The 21,422-nt window shown below is 39.9% G+C and overlaps 1 protein-coding gene and 2 long non-coding RNA genes across 18 annotated transcripts in view; 1 reads left to right on the plus strand and 2 right to left on the minus strand.

Moving 5' to 3' along the window:
* Nucleotides 1-32: 32 nt before the first annotated feature.
* Nucleotides 33-12,398, plus strand: LOC309337693. The gene is made up of 3 exons (XR_014154500.1): nucleotides 33-156; nucleotides 1,256-1,335; nucleotides 12,268-12,398. It is a non-coding gene; the product is annotated as an uncharacterized lncRNA (long non-coding RNA).
* The window catches only part of SYNE1 (spectrin repeat containing nuclear envelope protein 1), a 278,820-nt gene continuing 260,684 nt past the window's right edge, over nucleotides 3,287-21,422 (minus strand). For 14 of the 16 annotated variants that reach the window (XM_081854278.1, XM_081854273.1, XM_081854275.1 and 11 more), the window contains 7 exons: nucleotides 20,592-20,803; nucleotides 18,617-18,817; nucleotides 17,606-17,734; nucleotides 16,937-17,149; nucleotides 15,943-16,035; nucleotides 12,358-12,416; nucleotides 3,287-4,338 (listed from right to left, as the gene is read on the minus strand). In XM_081854278.1, coding sequence (XP_081710404.1) covers nucleotides 4,089-4,338; nucleotides 12,358-12,416; nucleotides 15,943-16,035; nucleotides 16,937-17,149; nucleotides 17,606-17,734; nucleotides 18,617-18,817; nucleotides 20,592-20,803 — 1,157 coding nt within the window. In that variant the 3' untranslated portion in view covers nucleotides 3,287-4,088. The remainder of the gene's footprint in view (nucleotides 4,339-12,357; nucleotides 12,417-15,942; nucleotides 16,036-16,936; nucleotides 17,150-17,605; nucleotides 17,735-18,616; nucleotides 18,818-20,591; nucleotides 20,804-21,422) is intronic. The other 2 variants (XM_081854265.1, XM_081854266.1) reach the window with 1 other exon arrangement.
* Nucleotides 4,658-6,705, minus strand: LOC309337708. Its single transcript, XR_014154516.1, has 2 exons — nucleotides 5,748-6,705; nucleotides 4,658-5,438 (listed from the first exon to the last, which is right to left on the minus strand). It is a non-coding gene; the product is annotated as an uncharacterized lncRNA (long non-coding RNA).

The following is a 21,422-nucleotide window of genomic DNA, read 5'->3' on the forward strand; positions in this document are numbered from 1 at the left end:
ACACAGAGGAGGAAAACCATGGCAGGTGGCAATGAAGGGAAGCAATTGAGTTTGCCTTCCAGCTGCAGCTCCACTCCACCACCTCAAAACAACACTGAGAGAGGAAGTGATCACATGCAAGCAGGAAGCCAAGGGAGCAGCACATGTTTTTGCTTGGTGAGAGGGCAGAATTTGGTGGTGAGGGACTTAAGGAAGTTTAAAACTTGCAGGGATATTTTGGGATAAACTAAACAGAAACCAGCCTATCCTTTCAGCATTTTTCTGTTTGTGACTCTAACCACAGCTGCCTCCCCCCCGCCCCATTGCGTTATTGCTATCACAGCTGTGCCGTTACCATTTCCCTGGTTTACCTATAGTTTTGGAAATAACCTGTATGCTCAATGTGTGTGTAAAATCACAGGCCGCACATTTCAGTAGAACAGTTGTTCACACTACCAGTAAAACATTTTAGGAGAGAAATATGAATTTATATGGTGCTGTTTTTCTTTTAGCCTCTTCCCCCAAACACCTTTGTATCTTGATAGATTTAGATATATTAACAAGCCTATTCTGGCATTTTCTCCCACAAGGTTATAATTGCAGGAAGGGGGGAGACTGGGCTCATGCTCCCTGGCTCCAACCCTTTTATCACATCTGTGTTTGCCAGGCCACACACCTCTCATGTATTGCTAGGATAATCCAGCACCTATAATGTGAGGAGTCTATACCCTTACAGCAGACTGCCTGCAGAAAAAGTTACCCTTACAATATATGCAAAGACTAGATGATGAAAATGCAACTGTGATCACCACTCTGCTATGCAAGGGAGCTAGCACACATGCAAGGAAGTGTTGCTGGCCCACCCTCAAGATTTATGGTTGGAGATTGCAAAATCTTCATTAAATTACTTGTTATAATCCCCTTGCTGCCAGATCCACAGATCTTTGCCATCTCCTGCTGCCTTGATCCTAGGCATGTCCCATGCTGCCAATTAGTTTTCATGTAAAAGGCCTTGTAGTTAACATATAAAGCCCAGAACAACTTGGGACCAGGATACCTGAAAGACTGTCTGCTCTTATATAGATCAGGACGGCTACACTACTAGAGTATCATTAGGCAGAGATGTGAAAACAGATATTTCACCCTCCGCCTGGTGGACGCACACCCCACCCCTAGTCATATTTGGGCCCCCACAAGGCTACATGTTGCTTTGTTACTGTGTTGTTTATGTACTTTCCTGATCTTATACTTCCCCCCTACCTCTATGTTTCTTTAGGGCTCTTCCATAGGAGGAGAGACACTGATTGGGTCAAATCCCCCCCCCCTTGAGTGGAGGAGTGCTACACAAATACATTGGTAAGTGCACACTGCTTCTTGACATTATGGGTAAAGGGGTGGCTAAGCCACACAGCCCTATGACTCTGCTTCATGCACTTCATGCACTCTTTTAATGTATGTGTGGGGAGGAACTGGTGCCCATCTTTTAACACTCCTCAAAAGTCTACAAAGAACAAAAATGCCTTACATGAACTATGTGTCATGAAAACAGAGGTGTTTTTGTCAACAGTTTAACCAGCTGTGCATACGATTTCCCTTTTGTTGAAAGGAGAGGATGATGATGCTCTGCAGAGCTATAAATTAGTGTGTAAGCCTATGCCTTGGCTCTACTAGAGAGCAATATCCGAATAAATATACAACTGCATATTCATCTACCTATTTCCCTTTGCTTCCCACAACAACTTTCCATGAAAGATTAAGTTCTCCTCATATAATCTGAATTCCAGTTTTGGCTGATTAATGCCAATAGACGTGTACAAGTGTATGCAAATTGTGGCTTGTGGCCGACTGGAGAGCCATAGGCCAGGAACAGCAGAAGATAAATGTAATTCTATTGCCATGAGTGTGAAAGAAGCTATAGAGAAAACTGAACAGAAGCTGAAATAGACTTTGCCTTAAACTTTACCAAGTGCACTGCAGACTTCCTTCTAGTATGAAGTCTTAATATTGTCTGGCTGTAAAAAGTTCAGCTCTAATCACACTCTGAGGGATAGATCAGTTTTATTCCTTCATGGCTTCCCACACAGCATTGATAATTCTTTGGTGAGGAGCAAAGAAATATGTTGGAGATTTCTAGCTTTGTTGAGCACAACAATTCACAGCCTGTCCTAGGGAATGACTGTCAAGCCCATCTTCAGCATAGATCAATCTTGAAAGCAGTGGTGGTGCAACCTCCTCCTGAAGAGGCCACCCCTGTAAACTGAGGTATTATCAACCATTGCTGTGTTGCTAATGTCCCTTTCTTGGGCAAGTTGAAAAAGTGATGGCTAAGGAACTGCAAATGTTATTGGATGGAGTGTTTTATCTAGATCTATCTATGTCTGACTTCAGGTCTGGGTAAGGCATCAAAGCAGCCATGTAGGAACAGGTACGTAGCTTGGGGGTTCTTCTAGACGCAAAGTTGCCACAAGAGGCTTAGGGGGCCTCAGTGAAAAGGAGTGCCTATGCCTAGCTCTGGCTAGGTCATTCAGTATGACTGTAATCTTTACTCTAATAGCCTGAATTGCTGCAATGCAGTCTATATGGGGCTAACCTTGACGACAGTCTGCCAATGAGCTACTATGTCCAATTCAAGACATTGATACTGATGTACAAAGCCTTAAATGACCTATTTAAAGGAGCACATCCTTTGGTACTTACTGATATGCTCTGAGGTCAGCAGGGGAGACCCTGCTCTATATCCTGTCAATTATGATATTCTGAGACATTCAATGACAGCACCCTGAATGTGGAACTTTCTCTCCAAGAAAGTTGAGTCTACCCTGAAGCCTCAACAATGCTTCCCTGCCCCCGACAACCTGTGTTTGGCTGGAATCACAGACGGGCCATTAGAAGCAGACACAACCATTGGGGAAGGAAATTACCCCCCCCCCCTTCAGCCGCACGGAAACGGGCGCCCAATCCCCTGCCCCCACCCACTGGGAGGTGAGGCAAGTAGTTCTTGCCAGGAAATTTAGGCCACAAATTGGCTCTGCAATTTAATAGTCCATTTTAGATGCTTAAATTATATAGATATATATTGAGCATCACACAGTTGTGAAAGTGTTTCCTCATGTAGATAGCACTTATGAATTAGACCATTCTTTTAATTCAACACTTTTCCTATAGACCAGAATATCTGGAAAACTATTCATAACTGTGCTTGCCCTGTATATTTCTAAATAGATTCCCATGGCCTTAATAATGTATTTGGAGGGGGGGTGCGCATGCGTGCATAATATAGTGAGAGTGAGAGAAAGAGACTGAGAAATTTGGCCTTGACATTTTGCTTATATATTGCTCCAAAATAATTTTTAAAAAGCACATAGACAAAAATTTCATGGTTTTCTATAACAAGAAATCAATACAACAAAACTAGTTTTAGCAAACTGTACATACATAAATATGTTTCTTTTTTAATACTTAACATTCATGATTTTTGTTCATAAAGCCTTCCATGATTTATTTATTACATCCATTACTTTTTTTAACTATAAAAAGTGCTGTTCTGATTTACAGCTTGTGCATCCAAAGCGAAGGTTAGAACATCATGCTCCACCCAAAACCCCACAAAAAATGGGGAAATAATACATGGCCTTGCAATCTCCTTAAAATTTATGTTACAATAGTCTCTAGAATCTCTTTAGCAGAGTTTGGTTTTTAATGATTCTATGAGTGTGTGTATACTTGTAAAATACCAATAATGCAGATAATGAAAGTTTGAGTAATAGATCTTTATGAGCTGCACATGGGAAATATCTTCTTTCAGACTGAAGTCCTTGTCTATGCATAGTACAGGGCACTGGCCCAAATTATAAAAGTGACTGAGAAGTCCAGAATATTGGCAAAAAAGGAAAAATATTCTATCACTTATTTCATAGCTTTTTCAGTGCCAGAGATGTGAGTTTTAAACAATGCTACTCATATAGTGCATGACTCATTTTGGTACTGATACATATTTAACTTAGTGCCAAGTTGACTTGTTTTTGTGTCCAAGGAGGTCACAGGAGAACTACTCTGCAGTGGATGTACCTGCATTTGATACAAGCTTCTCTGTCGTCTTTCCAGCTGCTTCATAAAGGTGGCGGGCCATTAGTATACCTTAGCATGGGGTGAAAGGAGCGTGCAAAGTTATTGGAGAGGGCGCAGCTATAGTCTTCCTCCGTCATTGGCACCAGGCAGGCGAGACCAATTAAGAACAGCAAGAGGAGTTGAAGTGGGAGAGCGGCTCGGAGGACCCTGAGGAAGAAGCATTGCTGCTGCCGCCGCCTCCGAACTGGCTGAACCTCAGAATGGGAGGAATCTAAGCCATCTCTTGTGCACCTAAAGAGACAATCCAATACAGAAATAAACCAATGCATTACTGTGAAATGACACCCAGGCCAAGATGCTGCCTGAAATATCCACAAGACTTTCATGATTTAGAGATTCCAAATGCATTTTACATTAAAGTGGACGTTTTCTAGTTACTCGAAAAGACTACTTGGGTATTAGAAATCCCATACATAACTATTTAAAGTAATATGCTACCCTCTCTCCCAAATGTAACACCACTACATCAGTCACCCATCAGGTATATCAGTCACGATCCATGCTACTGATCAACAATATTACTTAAGGAGTGTAGCCCAAGTATTCCCCCCCCCCATGTCAGGATCACAGTAAGTATGCCAATATCCAATTAGAAGGATTTTAGATTGCACAGTACAGTGTAGCTCATTTTGCACTGAATCAGCAATTAAAAGCAAATGTGGAACTTCAGATGTACCATTCCTCTTTGAGTATAATTTACTACCCTGGAAAAAAGAATGCAGTACAAATTAACAGAAAGACTGTTGCTTGTCCTAACAAGGATTCTTTTTATTTCAGCCAGGAAATAATATCCACCCTTCTGCCTTGTGATTAATCAAAGCAACTGCATCTCCAGTTGCTAACATTGCAAGGATGATGAGGGTAGGGGTGGGGAGAAAGTCTTTTGTTGCCACTGGACAAATTATGGGCACATATCTTCCCACCCTTCAAAATCCTCAAGTAAACCAGGAAGTTCTGTTGGCTACTTTTAGTTGACTAATGGAGACCTGAATGTTCAAAGCTAATAAATGATTAACTGTTTGAGATGAGAGAGCTGACAAGAGGTCCAAGATCAAAAACAAAAGGTGGCAGATTATTTACAGGCACATCACTGAAACTAGGATGGAAAGCTGCTTAGTCTGTTATTAAGTATGCAGCCTTCTATTATGAATGCATCAAAACGATATGGCACATTTAACAGCATCAGAGCATTCTATATTAAAGTTCAATTAGACCCAGCCTTCGAGCATCTGACAATGCCAGCTTGAGGAGTTAATGGGCTCAGGTACAGACAAAGGGAACAGGTAGTGCTGCCCAACTGCCATCTTAGGCTGCACAGCCTTTAACTGTGACTATTTTCTCACATGACTTTTACTTACTCCGCAGCCTTATGTGCACTGTATGTGTCCAGGATTGTGCCTGCTGGCCCAGTGTCTACATACTGGAGGTGGCATTTGGGACAGGCATGCACATATAACCTATCATAGCTCTGATTGTGCAATAATAGAACAGACCCCATGTACAGACATCACCTCCAACAGTATAAAGGTGCAGTGAGGAATTGAGATCAGGAAGCACAATCCTGATTCTCCCACTAGCCAAAAAACTGCACTGTATGTGGAATTACCATCTGCATTCTATCCTTCCCCCCAGCATCGAACAATAACACCATCTTCCAAAATGCTTAAGTTCTTGAACCACTTGGCATTCTGCTGCCCTTAAGCCTTGTCTATAAAAGAAGGCAATATGAAATATTTCTTGGGGGGGGGGGAAAGTTAAGTCCATTCCAAAACAATTTTTCCTCCTACCTCTCTGTGGTTGTGATAAGGCTGGTATATCCTGTTGATGTGGCCCCTGCATTTGTTCAGGATGCAGAGTGGAGAGAACTGGGTTCAGATTCTGCTGTAGTGATGAGACTCATAGAATTGTATAGTTGGAAGGGACCCAGAGTGTCATCTAGTCCAACCCCTGCAATGCAGGAATTTTGGGTCTGACCTGATCTCTTAGCCTAATGTATCTCTAAGGGTTAAAATTGCATAAATTTGAGAGGACAAAACAGTAGAACCCATGTTTGCCAACCCAAGACACTTGGGGAAAGGGCAAAATAAAAAGGTTATTAAAAATGCAAGCCATTTTTACATAGGCTGAAAATCCTGTTGACACTTTTTAGATAAAACTTAATTTAGGTTGGGACTGCATTTTGGAGCTTATAAAGCTTCTTTCTCCCTTGAGGCAGGGTTTATAAATGTTCAAAGTTCCTTTCTGAGTCCTAATTCAACAAACTTCATAAGCCTACCCAAAAATAAGCATGGCATATGATTAAAACATTGGTCTTTCTTCAGCTACTGGTCTTTTTTCATCTGAATTTATATTTGTATCACCTTTTCCAGTATTTTTTTTTTTTTAATAGACCTCTCCAATTCATCTAGTTCAGCTACTTATTATTTTGTTTCTCTTTTTACATTTGTTTCTAAATTGCTTGATGGTGTGCTCTTAGATTTTTAGAAATTATCTGACTCTATTTCCCCCCTTTTTGTTATTTTAACTTTTGTTTCCTGATCTATCATGCAATAGAAACTACTTTGCTTTCCTTAATCTTCTTTCTTTTTGTTCTTACTCTTAATTATTTGCTGGGAAACCCAGCCAGATGGGCGGGGTACAAATAATAAATTATTATTAAATTATTATTAATTATTTGTATTCAGCTTTTGATATTGCTTTATTTAAAGCACTGTCTATTTCTCTCTTTTGGATAGCATATTGGTTTTCGGGGTTCTGCTTTTCTTCCATGTCTTTATAGACACACTTTCATGTTCCTGTTCTAGGTATAGTGGTTGAAATACAATCCCCAAGTTAACTTCCATGCTGTTCTGAAGGGCCCCTACCTGTCTGGAACACATTTTGTGGGTGCAGGGTCTGGCAAGATACTTAAAAGCATCTGAAAGCCTTTGATCTTATTTATGGACTTCATAGCCAGATTACACTTGGTTAACTCTCTCCTTTTTTTAATGACTGTCCCCAACTTGTTTAAGCTAGCCTTTTTGGGAAAGGCACTGTGGCTTTAATTTCTTCTTTGCTTTGTTCAATCATTTTATAGTTTTTTGTTGTTGTGTATATTAGATTATAAAACCTGGGCAGGGCATGTTTGCCTTTTTGTTCTGTACACAGCCTAGATATTTAGACACTATTAATTATTTATGTTGTTTCTTTATTTCATGTGATCAGAGATTTACAAAGCCCTTGACAAACTGTCTGGCATTTATGTTTTTCATAGACTTATTAATAGAGCTGTAAAGCTCCAAGACACTTGAGAACACTTCTGGGTTGTTGCACTTTTCCATGGAACTGTCACACATATGGGTAGATGTCAGTATGTGACCTCGGGGCCATATGGTTGGCAACTTCATAACCCATTGTGAAGTGGGCACTTTGTGATAAATACCAATGGCTAATTGGTGCTCTTGCACAACAAATGTTGCTTTCGGCAACAACAAACACACGCGCCTGGACTTCTTGCAGCAAGAAAAGTGTTGGGAAATTACAATGGAAAGTGCACCAGTGGTGATGCCATATACCTTCCACATAAATTTTGAGAAAACAAATCAGGATGATTGCTCATTATACACTTCATCTGGAAGTGGACCCCGTCATATAGCTCAAATCCCAACACCACAAACAAATCAGCTCATGCCAGATTCTAATGCACCACAAAAACACTGTTGCTAAAGCTGCCTTTAAGATAATAGTTACTTTACTACACACATTAGTTCAAAAGGGGGGGCAGGGAGGCCCGCTACCCCATGCATATTTCTATAAGAGAAGCATACACATCCATTATAACAATGTACAATTTACATCCATATACAAAGGACAAGGAATTATATGTCTGAAATACTGTAATTACTAAGAGTGCTCCAGAATTATCAGGGAGAGAGAGCACCATTATGCACATCCTAGGTTTTTTTAATGCTGTAAGAGAGGCATCAAAATGATGGTCATATATTTCCAGTTTCTAGGAAACCAATTTTGAAAGGCCAATTTTTGGCATATTTTTATATGTAACCATAAGAATTTATACACTAATGGGTTCATTAATAATTATTGAGCTGTGGTTACTGAAATCATAGGGCTGGCAGAGGTGAGTCTATTGAGATCAAAACAAGCCTTTGGGGATAAGTCAGACTCTGTATAAGGCAGCTTCATATTCATGCAGCACCTACCCTGGAACACCTTTGTTAATTGCATATATTTGTAATCTACCAAAGCTGTGTATTAAATTTCTTTCTTTTTCTTTTTTGCAAAATGTTGCATTCACTCATTAGATATGCAATATTATTGTGCAGTTCAGTAGGAGTAACACTTGATCTGACACTTTATAAAGGTTTTTTAAATCAATCATCACTTGTAATAGCTGTGCTGATTTTGCCTATCACTAAGGTCTCATTTGTAGTTTCTTCATCTGAAGTAGACTGAGACACATGTTGCACATAGCTGAACAAGGGCATTTGGAGTCAAGGACAAAGCTACAACTAACAATTGTGCATAAAAATGATTTCTGATCACAAAACATTTGTTCTGCTCATATACCCACTGCCTTGCTTCCTGTGAAAGCCAAGACGAATCTTCAAGTCTGGATTATTATTGGGAATGAAAAGTGAGGTAGAAGAATGTAGCACTTGATTAATGGGTTCTGAGACTACAGACTGAATCACTGGCGCCAAGACCTTTTAGGGATCCTATAGGGTAAACACTTCAGAGAAAAGGACACAATTACTCTAATCTCTAACATTTTTATCTCATAAAATATCTATATTGACTTAAGCCTATGGCTGCAATCCAGTGATACAGCTCTGCTTGAAAAGGTCTCTCAACTGTTGGCTATGGCAGGAAAAATCTCTGAATATGTGTGCAGCTCCATCTGCCACTGCTGGCAATACCAAGTCTCATGAATAGTTTTGGATATTGATATACATCATTGGGGTATTTTTGTGCTAATTACTGATGGCATGGGGGGAAATATCCATTCCTTTATGCAACATTTCATTTGTTTATTTTGATTTTATCTTGACAAAACCCAATGTTCTGGAGTAGATAACTCTATCTATCTATCTATGGCATAAAGCAGCATCTAAGTGCTGTTTAACCTGAAGTTCTAGTAATAGTATATCAGACCCTGCTGAGCTATGCAAATGTGCTAGCAATTTTATTGCTGCACCACATACAATGGTACCTTGGGTTACAGACGCTTCAGGTTACAGACTCCGCTAACCCAGAAATAGTACTTCGGGTTAAGAACTTTGCTTCAGGATGAGAACAGAAACCGCGCGGCGGCAGCAGGAGGCAACATTAGCTAAAGTGGTACCTCAAGGTTAAGAACAGTTTCAGGTTAAGAATGGACCTCCAGAATGAATTAAGTTCTTAACCCGAGGTACCACGGTATATGCACTGTTCCCTGCCAACATAGGTGTTTTGCACCACCCAAAACACACCAATGTGAGAAAGCCAGGGTCCATAGGAAGGGCTGAACCGTAGGTAATGCGTAGTTTGACAGTACCTGTCCTTTGATCTGATGCAGCTTCTTCCAGACGAGTTTGCATTTAAAACTACTGCCCTTTTAAATTTGCAACAGCAAAATTCTACGGGTTAAATACCTTGGTCTCCTTTTATGTGTCTAGTCTCCCAAGGATTGCTGATCCAGTGCAAGATCAAACACAAGGTACTCAGATCAGAGGCAGGCCAGATTATTAAAAGAACACAGTGACAGCTTGTACTTCTTTATCAGTCAAAACCACATTACACATCAACTGCAACCTGTCTGGCTTCCATGCTTGATTAACTTCCTTATTCAGTAGAAAACTCATTTGTATTCCGTGCTTGACTGAATGACAAATTGTCTACTGTGTTGTTCTGCTAAGAGATGTGTTAATAAACAGTGCTGGAGAAAGATGCATAGATGCCACAGTTAGAACATAGGCAGGCTCTAAAGCTGCAAAGTGGTGGTGAAGCGCATGCTGAGCCAGTGGCCGGCTCTTTCAATGCCAGAACATTCTAAAAAGGAGGCGTGTGCATGTGTGTGTGTGGAGGAAGAGGGAAGAGGAAAGTTGTTGTACACAGCAAGCCCTACCGGTACAATCTTCCCAAATGCAACTTCATTTCACAGACTGGTCAGAAAAAGCAATGCTTTGTTCAGTAAGCAGTCTTTCCATCCTTTGTGTGAAAAACAAGGTCCTGTCTCATACGGATTGGAAACAAATAGTTTTTCCTTAAGTTTCTTTCTTGACAAAAAATAACAACAGGCAACTAAGAGGTAGTTCCAGATATTTTATGCATTTAAGCAAAATTTTGGAAAACTCTGAAATGTGTTCTACATGTGTCACATGACCTCTGGGATTTGAATTCATTTTTGTTTATGAGGGCAAGACCGAGATATGAGGGTGGGTAAAATTGGAATAGCCAAAAAGCCCAGAGACATATTTTTGTTTTGTTTTAATCAAAGCTACCAACACATTTTTGCTTTAATGATGAAGTCTCCCCCCCCCCTTTTTTTCTCTTTTTCTTTTATATAGATGGAATTTAGAGTTATTTTGTATTAGATTATTTTGTATTGTTCTAGGCTCCATAAAGCAACCAAGTAGTTTTCCAGAATACCTTCCTCTAATATATTTTTGAGTTTCAACCAATTGATTTTGACACTGCAAAGTGGATGGGCACTTTTTGTGGAGCACTGAATACATTTCCTCTTTCAGTCACTTGATGCTTGTCACAATTCAAAAGGCACAAGCTGTGCATGGGTGTAAAACTTTAAGGGACTATAAATGACATGTGGCAAGAAGCGGATAGTGGATTAGCATTAGCATTCCTTCTCCCCTCCTATTCATTTCACAATGGCGTTTTGCTGAGAAAAATGTGGTTTGCGAAGGAATGATCACCCGGTGTTGAGTGCCCTTGATTTATCTTGTGATTGATTTATTCTATGCTTGTTTGACTGGCTGATTTATTGTATAAAATGTATTTCTGTTGCATGCTTCCCATACTTTTAGATTCAAGGGGTCCAAATAAAATAAGGTACAATCCAGGAAATGCTAGGCATGCCATCCCCACTGAAATGAATTGGAACATGACATTTAGGTGCACATTTTAGCTCCATTGATATCAATGGGACCCAAGCCTTTCTAACTTTTAGTGGGTTTCACTGCAAGGGATGGCAGACAGTAGTCCTGTTGTTGGTGTGAGCTACATTTTCAGGGTATGTTCATTTCTGTATCTCTCTCAATCTCTATCTGCATTGTCATGTTCCTGTTATTAAAAACAACAACAGATGTCAACATTGGACAGGGATGTAGAATATAAATGTGCATTTTCTGGAGCTCTATTTCAGGCCAGACAAAGAAGGAAGGGGCAAGAAGGTAGAGTGAATTGTTGATTGGTAAAGAGGTCACACACAGACACACACACATGTATATATCTATAGATACACAAATATATCACACTGACAATGACAGAATGCAGAAGCACTGTTAGCTGCAGAGAAGACAGGTTGCTGGACACAAGGTGAAAGCTGGAAGCTACAGCTGTTAACTCTACTCTCAAGTGCTGGCACAAAGAGGGGGTGTGCTGCTCTCATAATGCCCTGTGTCTGCAAGCACCTTACTAAGGTTAGTATATTGCATCTGCAAGGAAGTTGTCTCACAGTGGAGAAAAAAAGATGTGCTGCTGCCAAATCTTCATTTTCAGCATTATCTCAGGTTTTGGATTGTGCCTGGAGTCATTAAATATGAAAACCCGCAAACTGAACAAAACTTTACAAACTTGAAAATAAAGGAGGCAAATCTTAAGAGGATTTTTTTCATTTTCAGATTTGCGGGTTTTGTGAATTCTGATATACTGTATTGGTCTAATACCTGCCATAACTTAACATCTAGAAACAAAGAGGATGATAAAAGTCTTTGCCATGGACCTAAGCATAGATCTGCCAGTAGTTTCTTAGTGGCAAAATGATGGATGCAATGCATACATCCATTTAATCAAAGGCATCTAAATAATTTAAATGTAGGTTGAAGTTCATTGGAAGCAAAAGCAGAATACTATTGAGTGCTTGTAGTGCAATATTTTGTCATAGTGTAATTTGATACTTGTAGGAGAAAGCCTACACTTAAACTGCTTGATGTCTTTTTTCATCAGATTAAATGTGCACAGTTACATATCATGGACAGTTTCCATCATCCTCTTGAAGTTCTAGATCAGAGTGCAGAAACCAGGAGAATAAGGTACCTGCTGTGTGGACTGCTGACAGAGGGTCCAGGCTGTGAGACATTACATTTGCCTCGTGGCTGTTTGCAATGAACAGGGGTAAAGAAAGAAGAATGTTCAGTCCAGGCAAATAAAGGCAAGCTACTGATGAAAAACAAATTAAAAAGTGCAGCAAAGGAAACACAAAATCAAATGAAGTTACTAATTTCCATGAATCAAGGAAACTGGCTTTTCTTTTGTGCTCCTAGTTGAATATGAATCTGAACGTACAACATGAACTTAAAATGACACTGTAGTCAATAAAACAATACAAAGAAAGTGCAGTGTATTAAAAAAAGAAACTTACGGTTAAATGCCTCAAGCAATTTGCTGTATTAATTCATATCTATTCAAAAGTTACACTTTTGTTTGCTGATGCTTCAAAAATATATTCTGTTTTTAATAATAGTAATTATTATTTTAAGAAAATGTTTCCTTGTTTTGCCTCAGTTATCTTTAGAGTCAGTAACTCTGCTTTCAGTATCACACTAACATCATTTGGCTTTTCATTGTTAATACATTTTGGGACAGTCGAAAGTTAACCCAGTCATGTAGATGTTGCTACTAGCACAACACGCAGCGCAAATCAGCTACATCAGATGGACTCTCTATACTACCAGCAATAATTTCAAAGAGTTACTGGCAGTAGTGTGAAGGTGAGATATGTGATGTGGGCAAACTGCAAGGTATGCCCTGCAAGGTATGGCTGCAGAAACTCACGGGGAAATCATTTCAGCTGACTTCCACGTGGTTGTAATAAAGTGTAGACCCTCCCCGCAGTCTTAGTCTCTTCTTATGTGTTGTTAGTTAATCATTATAGCAGCAATAGAAAGGTATATGGGTTGGATCCAGACCTGTCTCTTGTGTGAATGGAAGTGGAGGCACCTCAGCTCTCTGTGACAACTTTACAGGGGACAATGGAGACTGAAGGGAGGAAGAACTGGAGAAAATAACTGCACTGTCCACTTCCTCCAGTGCTAGTAGAATTCCACTGAATGCAGCTCTGGCTCCAACCCTATTATATTTTTTATTAGTTCAAATTTGTTTTGGTGAAGATTATATATTTGGAATATAAATCCAGGCTTTACAAAACATATCTCAAATTTTCTTTTCTATTTGAAAAAGTTAAAGCTAATTTTAAAGATATACCTTAAAGAAATCCCCTGTATCATACTGTACACCAGAGAAGGTGATGATAAAAAGAAAAAAAAGTGTATCAATCAACCAAACAGTGCTCTGTTTGAAGTGACAAATACAGATTTAAGGCATTGAAATTGTGTATGTTGCATTTCTAACCATGGTTTAGTGAATGTCTACTTGCTACGATAAGCTGCTATTTCTACTCATATCCATAAGTTAACCATGATATATATAACTTATTTTTAAGAAATGTTGAAAGATAAAAATGAAAGTAATGACCCAGGAAACAAAACTGCCATGATTTTTGTGTATCTTCCCCTTGAAAAGCCAGTGTTCCTTTACATTCTCAAACTAGGATCTAAACGAAACTAGTGAATGTATTAAATCAATTTTAAGAGGCCGTAAGGTTCATAAAGACAGAACTCAGATTTTTTTTATAAGAGAGCAAATGAAAATTGATAGTTTTCTAAAAGCTAAGGAAAGCTGAATAATACTTAAATTAAAACGAACAAAAAGAATGAAAACCAAGTTCCCTACAGGACTCAAAGTGAAGAGTAGTACATTATGTGGCTCACAGACTGGCTTTGTACTATATTCCAGTGGCACAAAAGGAAAATGCAAGTAGGTGGAAGGGCGTGTGTGGTGGGTAGTATCAGGAATAAAAGAAAACAAATTATTATTCACACAAAACTTTGGCATATGCATGCCTGGAATAGTATTGCTTTTACTCCTTCAGCAAGCCAGGGAGTGTGTTGTATTGGAAAAAACAACTTGCTTTCTCTGTTTGCTAAGAAATCAGCAGCATACCGAAGAAACAAGTTTTCATTGCATTGCCAACACCACCACAAAACAAAGAGCAACAGTTGGAATAATTTTGGTCGGGCTTTTGGGTGACACCCAGTGGTATCTGCCCACTTGCATAAAATCCAATGTAAATTCTGGTTTCTACCTTCTCCAGCCCCCCATGTGCCCCCCAAAATCTGCTCTAAAGTGTTCCTGACCCTCTTACTCGGGCAGATTTTGGGGGTCTTCAGGGAGATTCAGGGAGGAAGAGAGCAAGGAGAAATCCTGGTTCATGAGCTGATTATCAATTGAACTATGATGGATCTCACCCTTTGACCTTCATTGCAAAGGACAAGGAAGACAAAGCTGCTCATTTTCCACACTCAAGAAGAGCAATTCCACCCTGAACATGTGTATGGTGAATTTTATGAATATAAAATTGTTTTCTTGAATCCCTGGGACTTCCCTACAATATTATCTTATCACTAATAGTGATAGCTTAGCAGCGTCTGTGTTGTGTTTTGTAAGTGGTCCTACAATGTTACGGTATTCATCGGGTGACCTTAGAAATTGGATATTTGATCAGGATGCCAACCAAGACAAAGCATCCATCATTGCAGCTCGCTACTCTACTTAGTACCCCCCAAATTAAGGCAAATCACTCAAGGCCCCATTAGCTTGAGACTCTGACCTTGCCACAACTACGCAGGGCCTTTGTAGAACAGATTTCAACAGATGCCCTCAGCATTTTTAGAGGGGAAATACAGTCATACCTCATGTTGTGTAACCTTCAGGTTATGGAATCTTTGGGTTATGGCTGCGGCAAACCCCTAAGTGGGCTTGCTGCTTGCACATGCACAGAAGCACTCTGCGGCGGTGTGTGCGCGCGCAGAAGCAGTCCTCCGTTATGGAATTTTCGGGATATGGCCAGGCCTCTGGAACAGATCCCGTTCAGAACTGGAGGTACCACTGTACTGGGGAATTTCCCATACGGATTGCAAATGTATACATGGATGCAATCAGGTAGAGGACATCACACACTACCTGCTGACTTGCCCCCTGTATACAACACCCAGAGGAAAAATTATATCGCCAATTCTTAATTGGCTTCCAGGTTGATCCACACAGGAAGTGACAGTTGAACTCCTAGCAGATAAACATCTATATATTACACACCAGGTAGCCAAATTTGCGCTGGCAGCCAAGAAGCTTTGTTCTAGCTATGTGAATGTACTCCAATCTTAAGTCTTAATGTTGTAAATTTCTTTTTATGTTGTAAACTACTACAGGTTACGTGTATAATTTTAGATGAAAGTTTCCTTTTATTCTCTGTTGTCCATTGTAAATGCCTTTGACTATATACAATAAAAATATTTGATTGATTGACTAACATGTCGTGAGGCACCTACCACACTTTGAGTCCTGGTTTTACTATATATAGCATTTTATAATCCTGATTTCATGCAGGGAAGGAGATGCAGCAAAGTTTAGGGAGGCAGTGTTTTGTTGGAGGGAGAGCTCTTCTGGGTTGGTGCCTTTTTCTTGCCTATGAGGAGGAGGAAGATGGTGTGGACCTGTCACCTGGCTACAGCTACCTGGAGCTTCTACCAAAGAGCTAGCAGAAGGTATCTGGTGGGACATTACCGTTCTCTGTCTGCTTGGAGTACTCCTTCCCGATACTGGACTGAGGGATCCTGAAGTGTCCAGCTCATCAGCGGATGACCAGGAGGACAGATCCTAAGGTTCAGAATCAGTGGAGATTAGAAGGGAGAAAACACTATATATAAACTTGGTTCACAAAAAAGGACAAAAAATGCAGACCAACTGCTCGCAATTTGAAACGAAGTTGCTACAGATTATGCAACACAGTTTGTGAAGACAAGCATACAAGTATTCTACCTTGCCTTGGGCTGGGAACTGTTATTTCTGGCCAAGTCAAGCCCGAGAAAACAGTTGCTCTTTAATGTGTGTGGTGTGGTTTTTTTTTAAGTAATAGGTGGTGTGTACACAATAAAAATTCCCACTTGAATTGCAGAGTTTTTTTCCTACACAGAGATATACACTAGACAGACTGAAAACTCATCATATTATTTGTACACTGTGGTATATTTTATTAGTAAGGGGGAGTAACAGAGGGACTACTTGCAATGGAAAGTATTCAAATCGCCCTTTCAGTACTGAGGCAGGTGTATAGTATTTTTATTCATTTGTCAGCTACAGGCTGGAAGTGTTGTGGCTATATTTTTAAAAAAATATACAGTATTTTGCAAAAGATTGTCAGATTTGGATCATAGCAGAGCAGCAAAATATACTTTTAACGAATACGTATTTGAGATGGAAAATACATTCTGTCCCCTATCAAAAAACAAAGGGCTGGTGTAATTTGCAGATGGACCACTAATATATTGCATTGGCAACAAGGTTTTGGCTTTGGCTTTTTAACTAACTGGATTCCCCCCAGAAACAGTAACTTTAGATTAAAGGGGTGTGTGTGATCTAAGCATTTTGATGCCAACAATGCCATGTGTGCACTGCAAAAAACTTGCATGAATGATGTCACAATAAACATCTGTCTGGAAGCAACCTAGCAGTGAACAGCCACAATGACTAGTAGATTTGTCGTGGTAGAATGACTTACCAGCTGACTGCTTGAAACATCTAGGATTTTCTCCAGCTCCTTAATGTGATGTGAAACTTCTTTAAGGAGCATTTTGAGTCTGTTTCCAATCACATGGACCTTCTCTTTGGCTTCTAGACAATCCTTGCCTTCAGCATTGACTAGCAGTTGGCAGGACATGTCTTGAAGAGATGCCACCTTCAGCTGAGATTCTAGCAGTTCGCGCCTTATTTGCTGTCAGGAAGGGGGCAATCAGATGCAATTTGTTGCTTTGAATGAGTCAAAATGTATTTTTTCTGATCTTAAAACTCAGGAACAGGGACCAATAAAGCTAAACTACCATACACTTGCTGTTGCAAATAAAAAAGAGATATCCAAATTCAAGAGAGGGGAAATGATTGGCATTTTATTCTAAAAGCATGTCTGAACTGCACACTATTTTGTAAGTTCTGCATTTGCTGTAAATATGTCATTATTTCAGGGTTCCCACCGCAAAGAAAAATGTTTTAAAAACAGATTGATGGCTTTCTTCTATACCAAATCAAGAAGATATTGGCATTCCTGGTAGTCAATACCAGGAATATGCATTCTCAATTGGCACCAAAGGATCACAATATGTGTTCCAGATACTAGTTTCCATGTTCTTTTTTAATCTCTGAATTATTGTTCCTTTAGAGAAAGGTACTGTACCATTAGTAGCCTGTGATGATCCTGCAGAGTGTCTGAATCCAGATTTGGGTTGATAGGGACAATCTCATTTTTCCTCCTGTCAATGTTCTCCAGCCACAGCAACAAACCGTGGCTCATCTCATGGAAATCCTAGAAGTGATAGATGGAAGTTTAATGCCAAATGTGTTTTTTTGTGTTGCCTAGGACTCCAAAGATGCATTCAAATTTTACATTATCTGATCCTCCAAAACATGAGTTGTGAGCATACATCCTTCTCCCCGCTCCCTGGCCCCACTTGACTTAACAGAACACTTCTAGGTTTGTCAAATCACAATTTTTTGTGATGTCAGAACTGGCAAACTGGTTTGAGAGATCCCTGTAAACTTGAATTGAACCAGTTTGCAGTTCTGCTTTGGAGTGATTGCTCTGGTTCAGTAGTCACAACAAATCAGAGAGCATTCTATTAAGAAGGCATATGAGAGGGAAACAAACAATTCTGCACACCTTGATCTTCCAAACCACATTTGGATTGGCGAAAATTATGTATGAACAACATGTTAAGTGCAGTATGAAACATATGTAATGCTGTTCTGTGTAACATGGCACACTCTTGATGGCCTTGAGTATTTAATGCGCTGAACAGGAAGTACCTACTAATATTACATCCTTGTTTGAATCACTTTTCACAGTAACAAAATCCTACATATGGTACATATGGTCCTACATATGGTCTCCTTAACAATATGCCAAAAACATCAATATAGAAAATGTGCAAGGCAGTTTTCAGGAAGCAATTTAGGAAATGTGCAACAGATTTTACCTAATGCACCAAAATCTTTTCATAATTAGGCTTCTGGGCTTCAAAAATACTTGATTTTTATGCTCTTGTCTAAAATGTCTCTGTGATATATTCAAGGCAGGATATGATGGTGTGCACACATTAAAGTAACTCATTTAAGAAAATGAATGTAATTGGTGCAACATCTAATCCAAGAGTCGAAGGGGAATGATTTTGCATAGACCAGAACAGACCTGACATTGCATTAGAGCGTTCTGCAGTGAACAGCGCCATTCTTCTAGCATACTACAGACATGATCCCAGCGCATGTTCATCTGAGACAACCGTTCCTGCAGTTTCTTGTTTTCCTCACTGTCAGACTGCATGAATTCTGAGCTGCAAAGGTTGATGGACAAAATGATGGCTTTGCGGTTATCAACGGCCTTCTGTAGCTCCTTGGGGAATGAAGAGAGACGGGAGTAAGCTTTTTTACAGGAAACATGCTTGAGAATTCAAGAAGAAACAAGTTCCACTATCTTTCTTAAAGTTTCATAACTTAAAAGACAGTTACTGTGTCTTTATTTTTAAGTGATACGTCTGGCTTCTGACTAGTAAGAACCCATTTTTATAAATGTCTCTGATTTTATGTTTGCAGTAGAATTCAGAACAAACTAATAAAATATTTAAAGACCTAAAGCCTTATGGCATGGTTGAATTTGATGGGGGTTGAAACCACAGGAGCTGGCTCTTTTTTCATACTCCAGACTGTACACATAACCTACTTTCAGCCTATTGCTATTTTTGGAGTGTGGGGGATTCAATTACACACTGGCAAATCCAGATCTCACAATTATAGTGGATTCGGAGGTCTTGTGCAAGAAATCTGCTTCCCCCCAAAAATGACTTTTTGAGGGAAGTGAATGGAAATTGCACTGGAAAGTGTGGGATAGTAGTAGTTTTGATGCAATGTCATCTAGTCTCTCAACAAACAAATGAGGATGAATGCTCATTAAATAGACATCATCTAGCTTTCCCTTAAACAAATTAGGATCAATGCTCAATAAGCATGTCATCTGGAAGCAAGTATTTAAATACTTTGGGAGGAGTCCAATGTTGTGCTATGGCAATTGTTCCACCAGCATAAACATTTCTGTTTACTATGTGGAATGATTCCCCTCCCCTCACTGTTCTGGAGGCTCTCCTGATTCCCCCAAATGAGTTTGTGGTGTGGGGTTTGAGAAGGGGGAAAGCCCAACTGTAGTAGTGGAAGTCATTGTGGGCTAGCTAGTGGGAGTTGTTAGCCGAATCTGCCCCATACTGACACAAACTTAAAAAAAGAAAAAAAGTGTGAATATTGTACCTCACAATGTCAAAAAGCTGAGACAGATAGTGGGCTATGTCCTGGACTAGTCTAATTTAGAACAAACCTCTGAATTTTGCATCAAAGAGGGAATTACCTTTCTCTAGAGCAAATGAATTGATGTCATCATTTGGCTTAGCTGAAGTACTGCAGCCTTAGTTTATGAGGCTTTAATTCAGGCCCAAAGGAAACATTAATGCCACATTCATGTAAGGAAATTGTCCTCTGGATCTTCTGGAAACAGCTATGGGCCCACCCGGATGAAGTATCCCATACACACATCAAGATACACTGTTAAACCCATTCATGCCTAGAGTGTAGGCATTAGTCCCTGTCTGACTATAGGACAAATTCCAAAAGAAAAAAAGAATATTAACCAAAAGGAAGTCTGATGTTGACCATACTGTGCACTGGTAAACAAGCAGAGTTCTTCACTTGTTTCTCTCAAAATGCCACAAATTTAGCTGATCTGAGTTGGCAGCCTGATGCCTTCACTACATTATAGTGCTCTTTGTAAAGAATGTCTGGTTGCCCTCCCCTTGGCTTGCCTCTTAAGAGCAAAATCTTCTGCCAACCATCTTAACCATCTGCCACTGTGAGTGTCTTTGGAGGAAGATGTAGGTTATGAAGAGAATGAATGAATAAATAATAAAATGAATATAAACACTGGCATACTGTGTAACTTAAAGAAGAAGAAAACTCCAATGAAATTGACTATCATAGTCTTTCATTTCCAGTCCTTTAGTATATGAAGAAATGCAGGGTCTAGAAACTGGCAGTGCTTTTACAATAGGAGCTGAAATGGCACTTCACAAAAATAAAGCATATTAGAAAATCAACAGAAAAGAAGACCAGGAAGTAGAACCTACTTTCAGTTTTTTAATCCGTAGCTCAATGGTTTGTATATCCGTGCTGAGATCAAGGCAACACAGTTGTTCCAACTCTTCTTCAGTTTCTCCAAGCCAAACCCAGATGCTGTTTAGGTCAGAACTAAATTGCTGCCATTGCTGAAGATTCTGTTTCATCCTCAGTTCTTTACTTAAGGCCTGGGCCTGGATTAACTCCCACCGATCAATCACACCTAAAGGGAAAAAGATCTCTCTGTAAGAGCAACTTCCTTCCTGACTCCTCCCCCCCCGCCGCCCCCAATATTCCATCACACGTTAGCATGATCAAGAAACAGAATCTAGGGTGAAGGTGTGCAGACAAAGGCAAGTTAAATTCTGGGGTGACCAGGGACCCTTAGGTTCCATACCAATAGTAACTCCTGAGGACACTCATGTAAGTGAATGCCTGCCATCCAGTCTTAGAATGAAAAGTAATGCACAGAACTTGGGGATTCCCTGGACCAGATACCACTGACAGGGGCATCATGGGGGAAGGAATGTGTACAGAGCTCACAGAAGAGACATTCAGAGTCCCTTCTAGTTAAGGCTGAGCAAGGTTCTAGTGGTACTGATGGTACAGAAGTTTTCTGAAAGCCTAACTTTGGCCTAACTTAGTTGCTGTGTGTTTTGAAATCCTCATGGCTATTTATTTTCTCCCTAGATTTAATAATCTGAGGGCAGGAAGCAGGAATGCCAGCTTGGCCCCACAACCCTGGGGTGCCTGGGGCCGTGGGTTCCATGTAGTGCGCATGGCCCTGGCACTGAAATTTGTGAGTGCCAGGCCCCTTCATAAAGGAATTTTTTGGGTGCCCG

The sequence above is a fragment of the Podarcis erhardii genome, assembly GCF_964252035.2.
Source record: "Podarcis erhardii genome assembly, chromosome: 3".
NCBI lineage: Eukaryota > Metazoa > Chordata > Lepidosauria > Squamata > Lacertidae > Podarcis > Podarcis erhardii.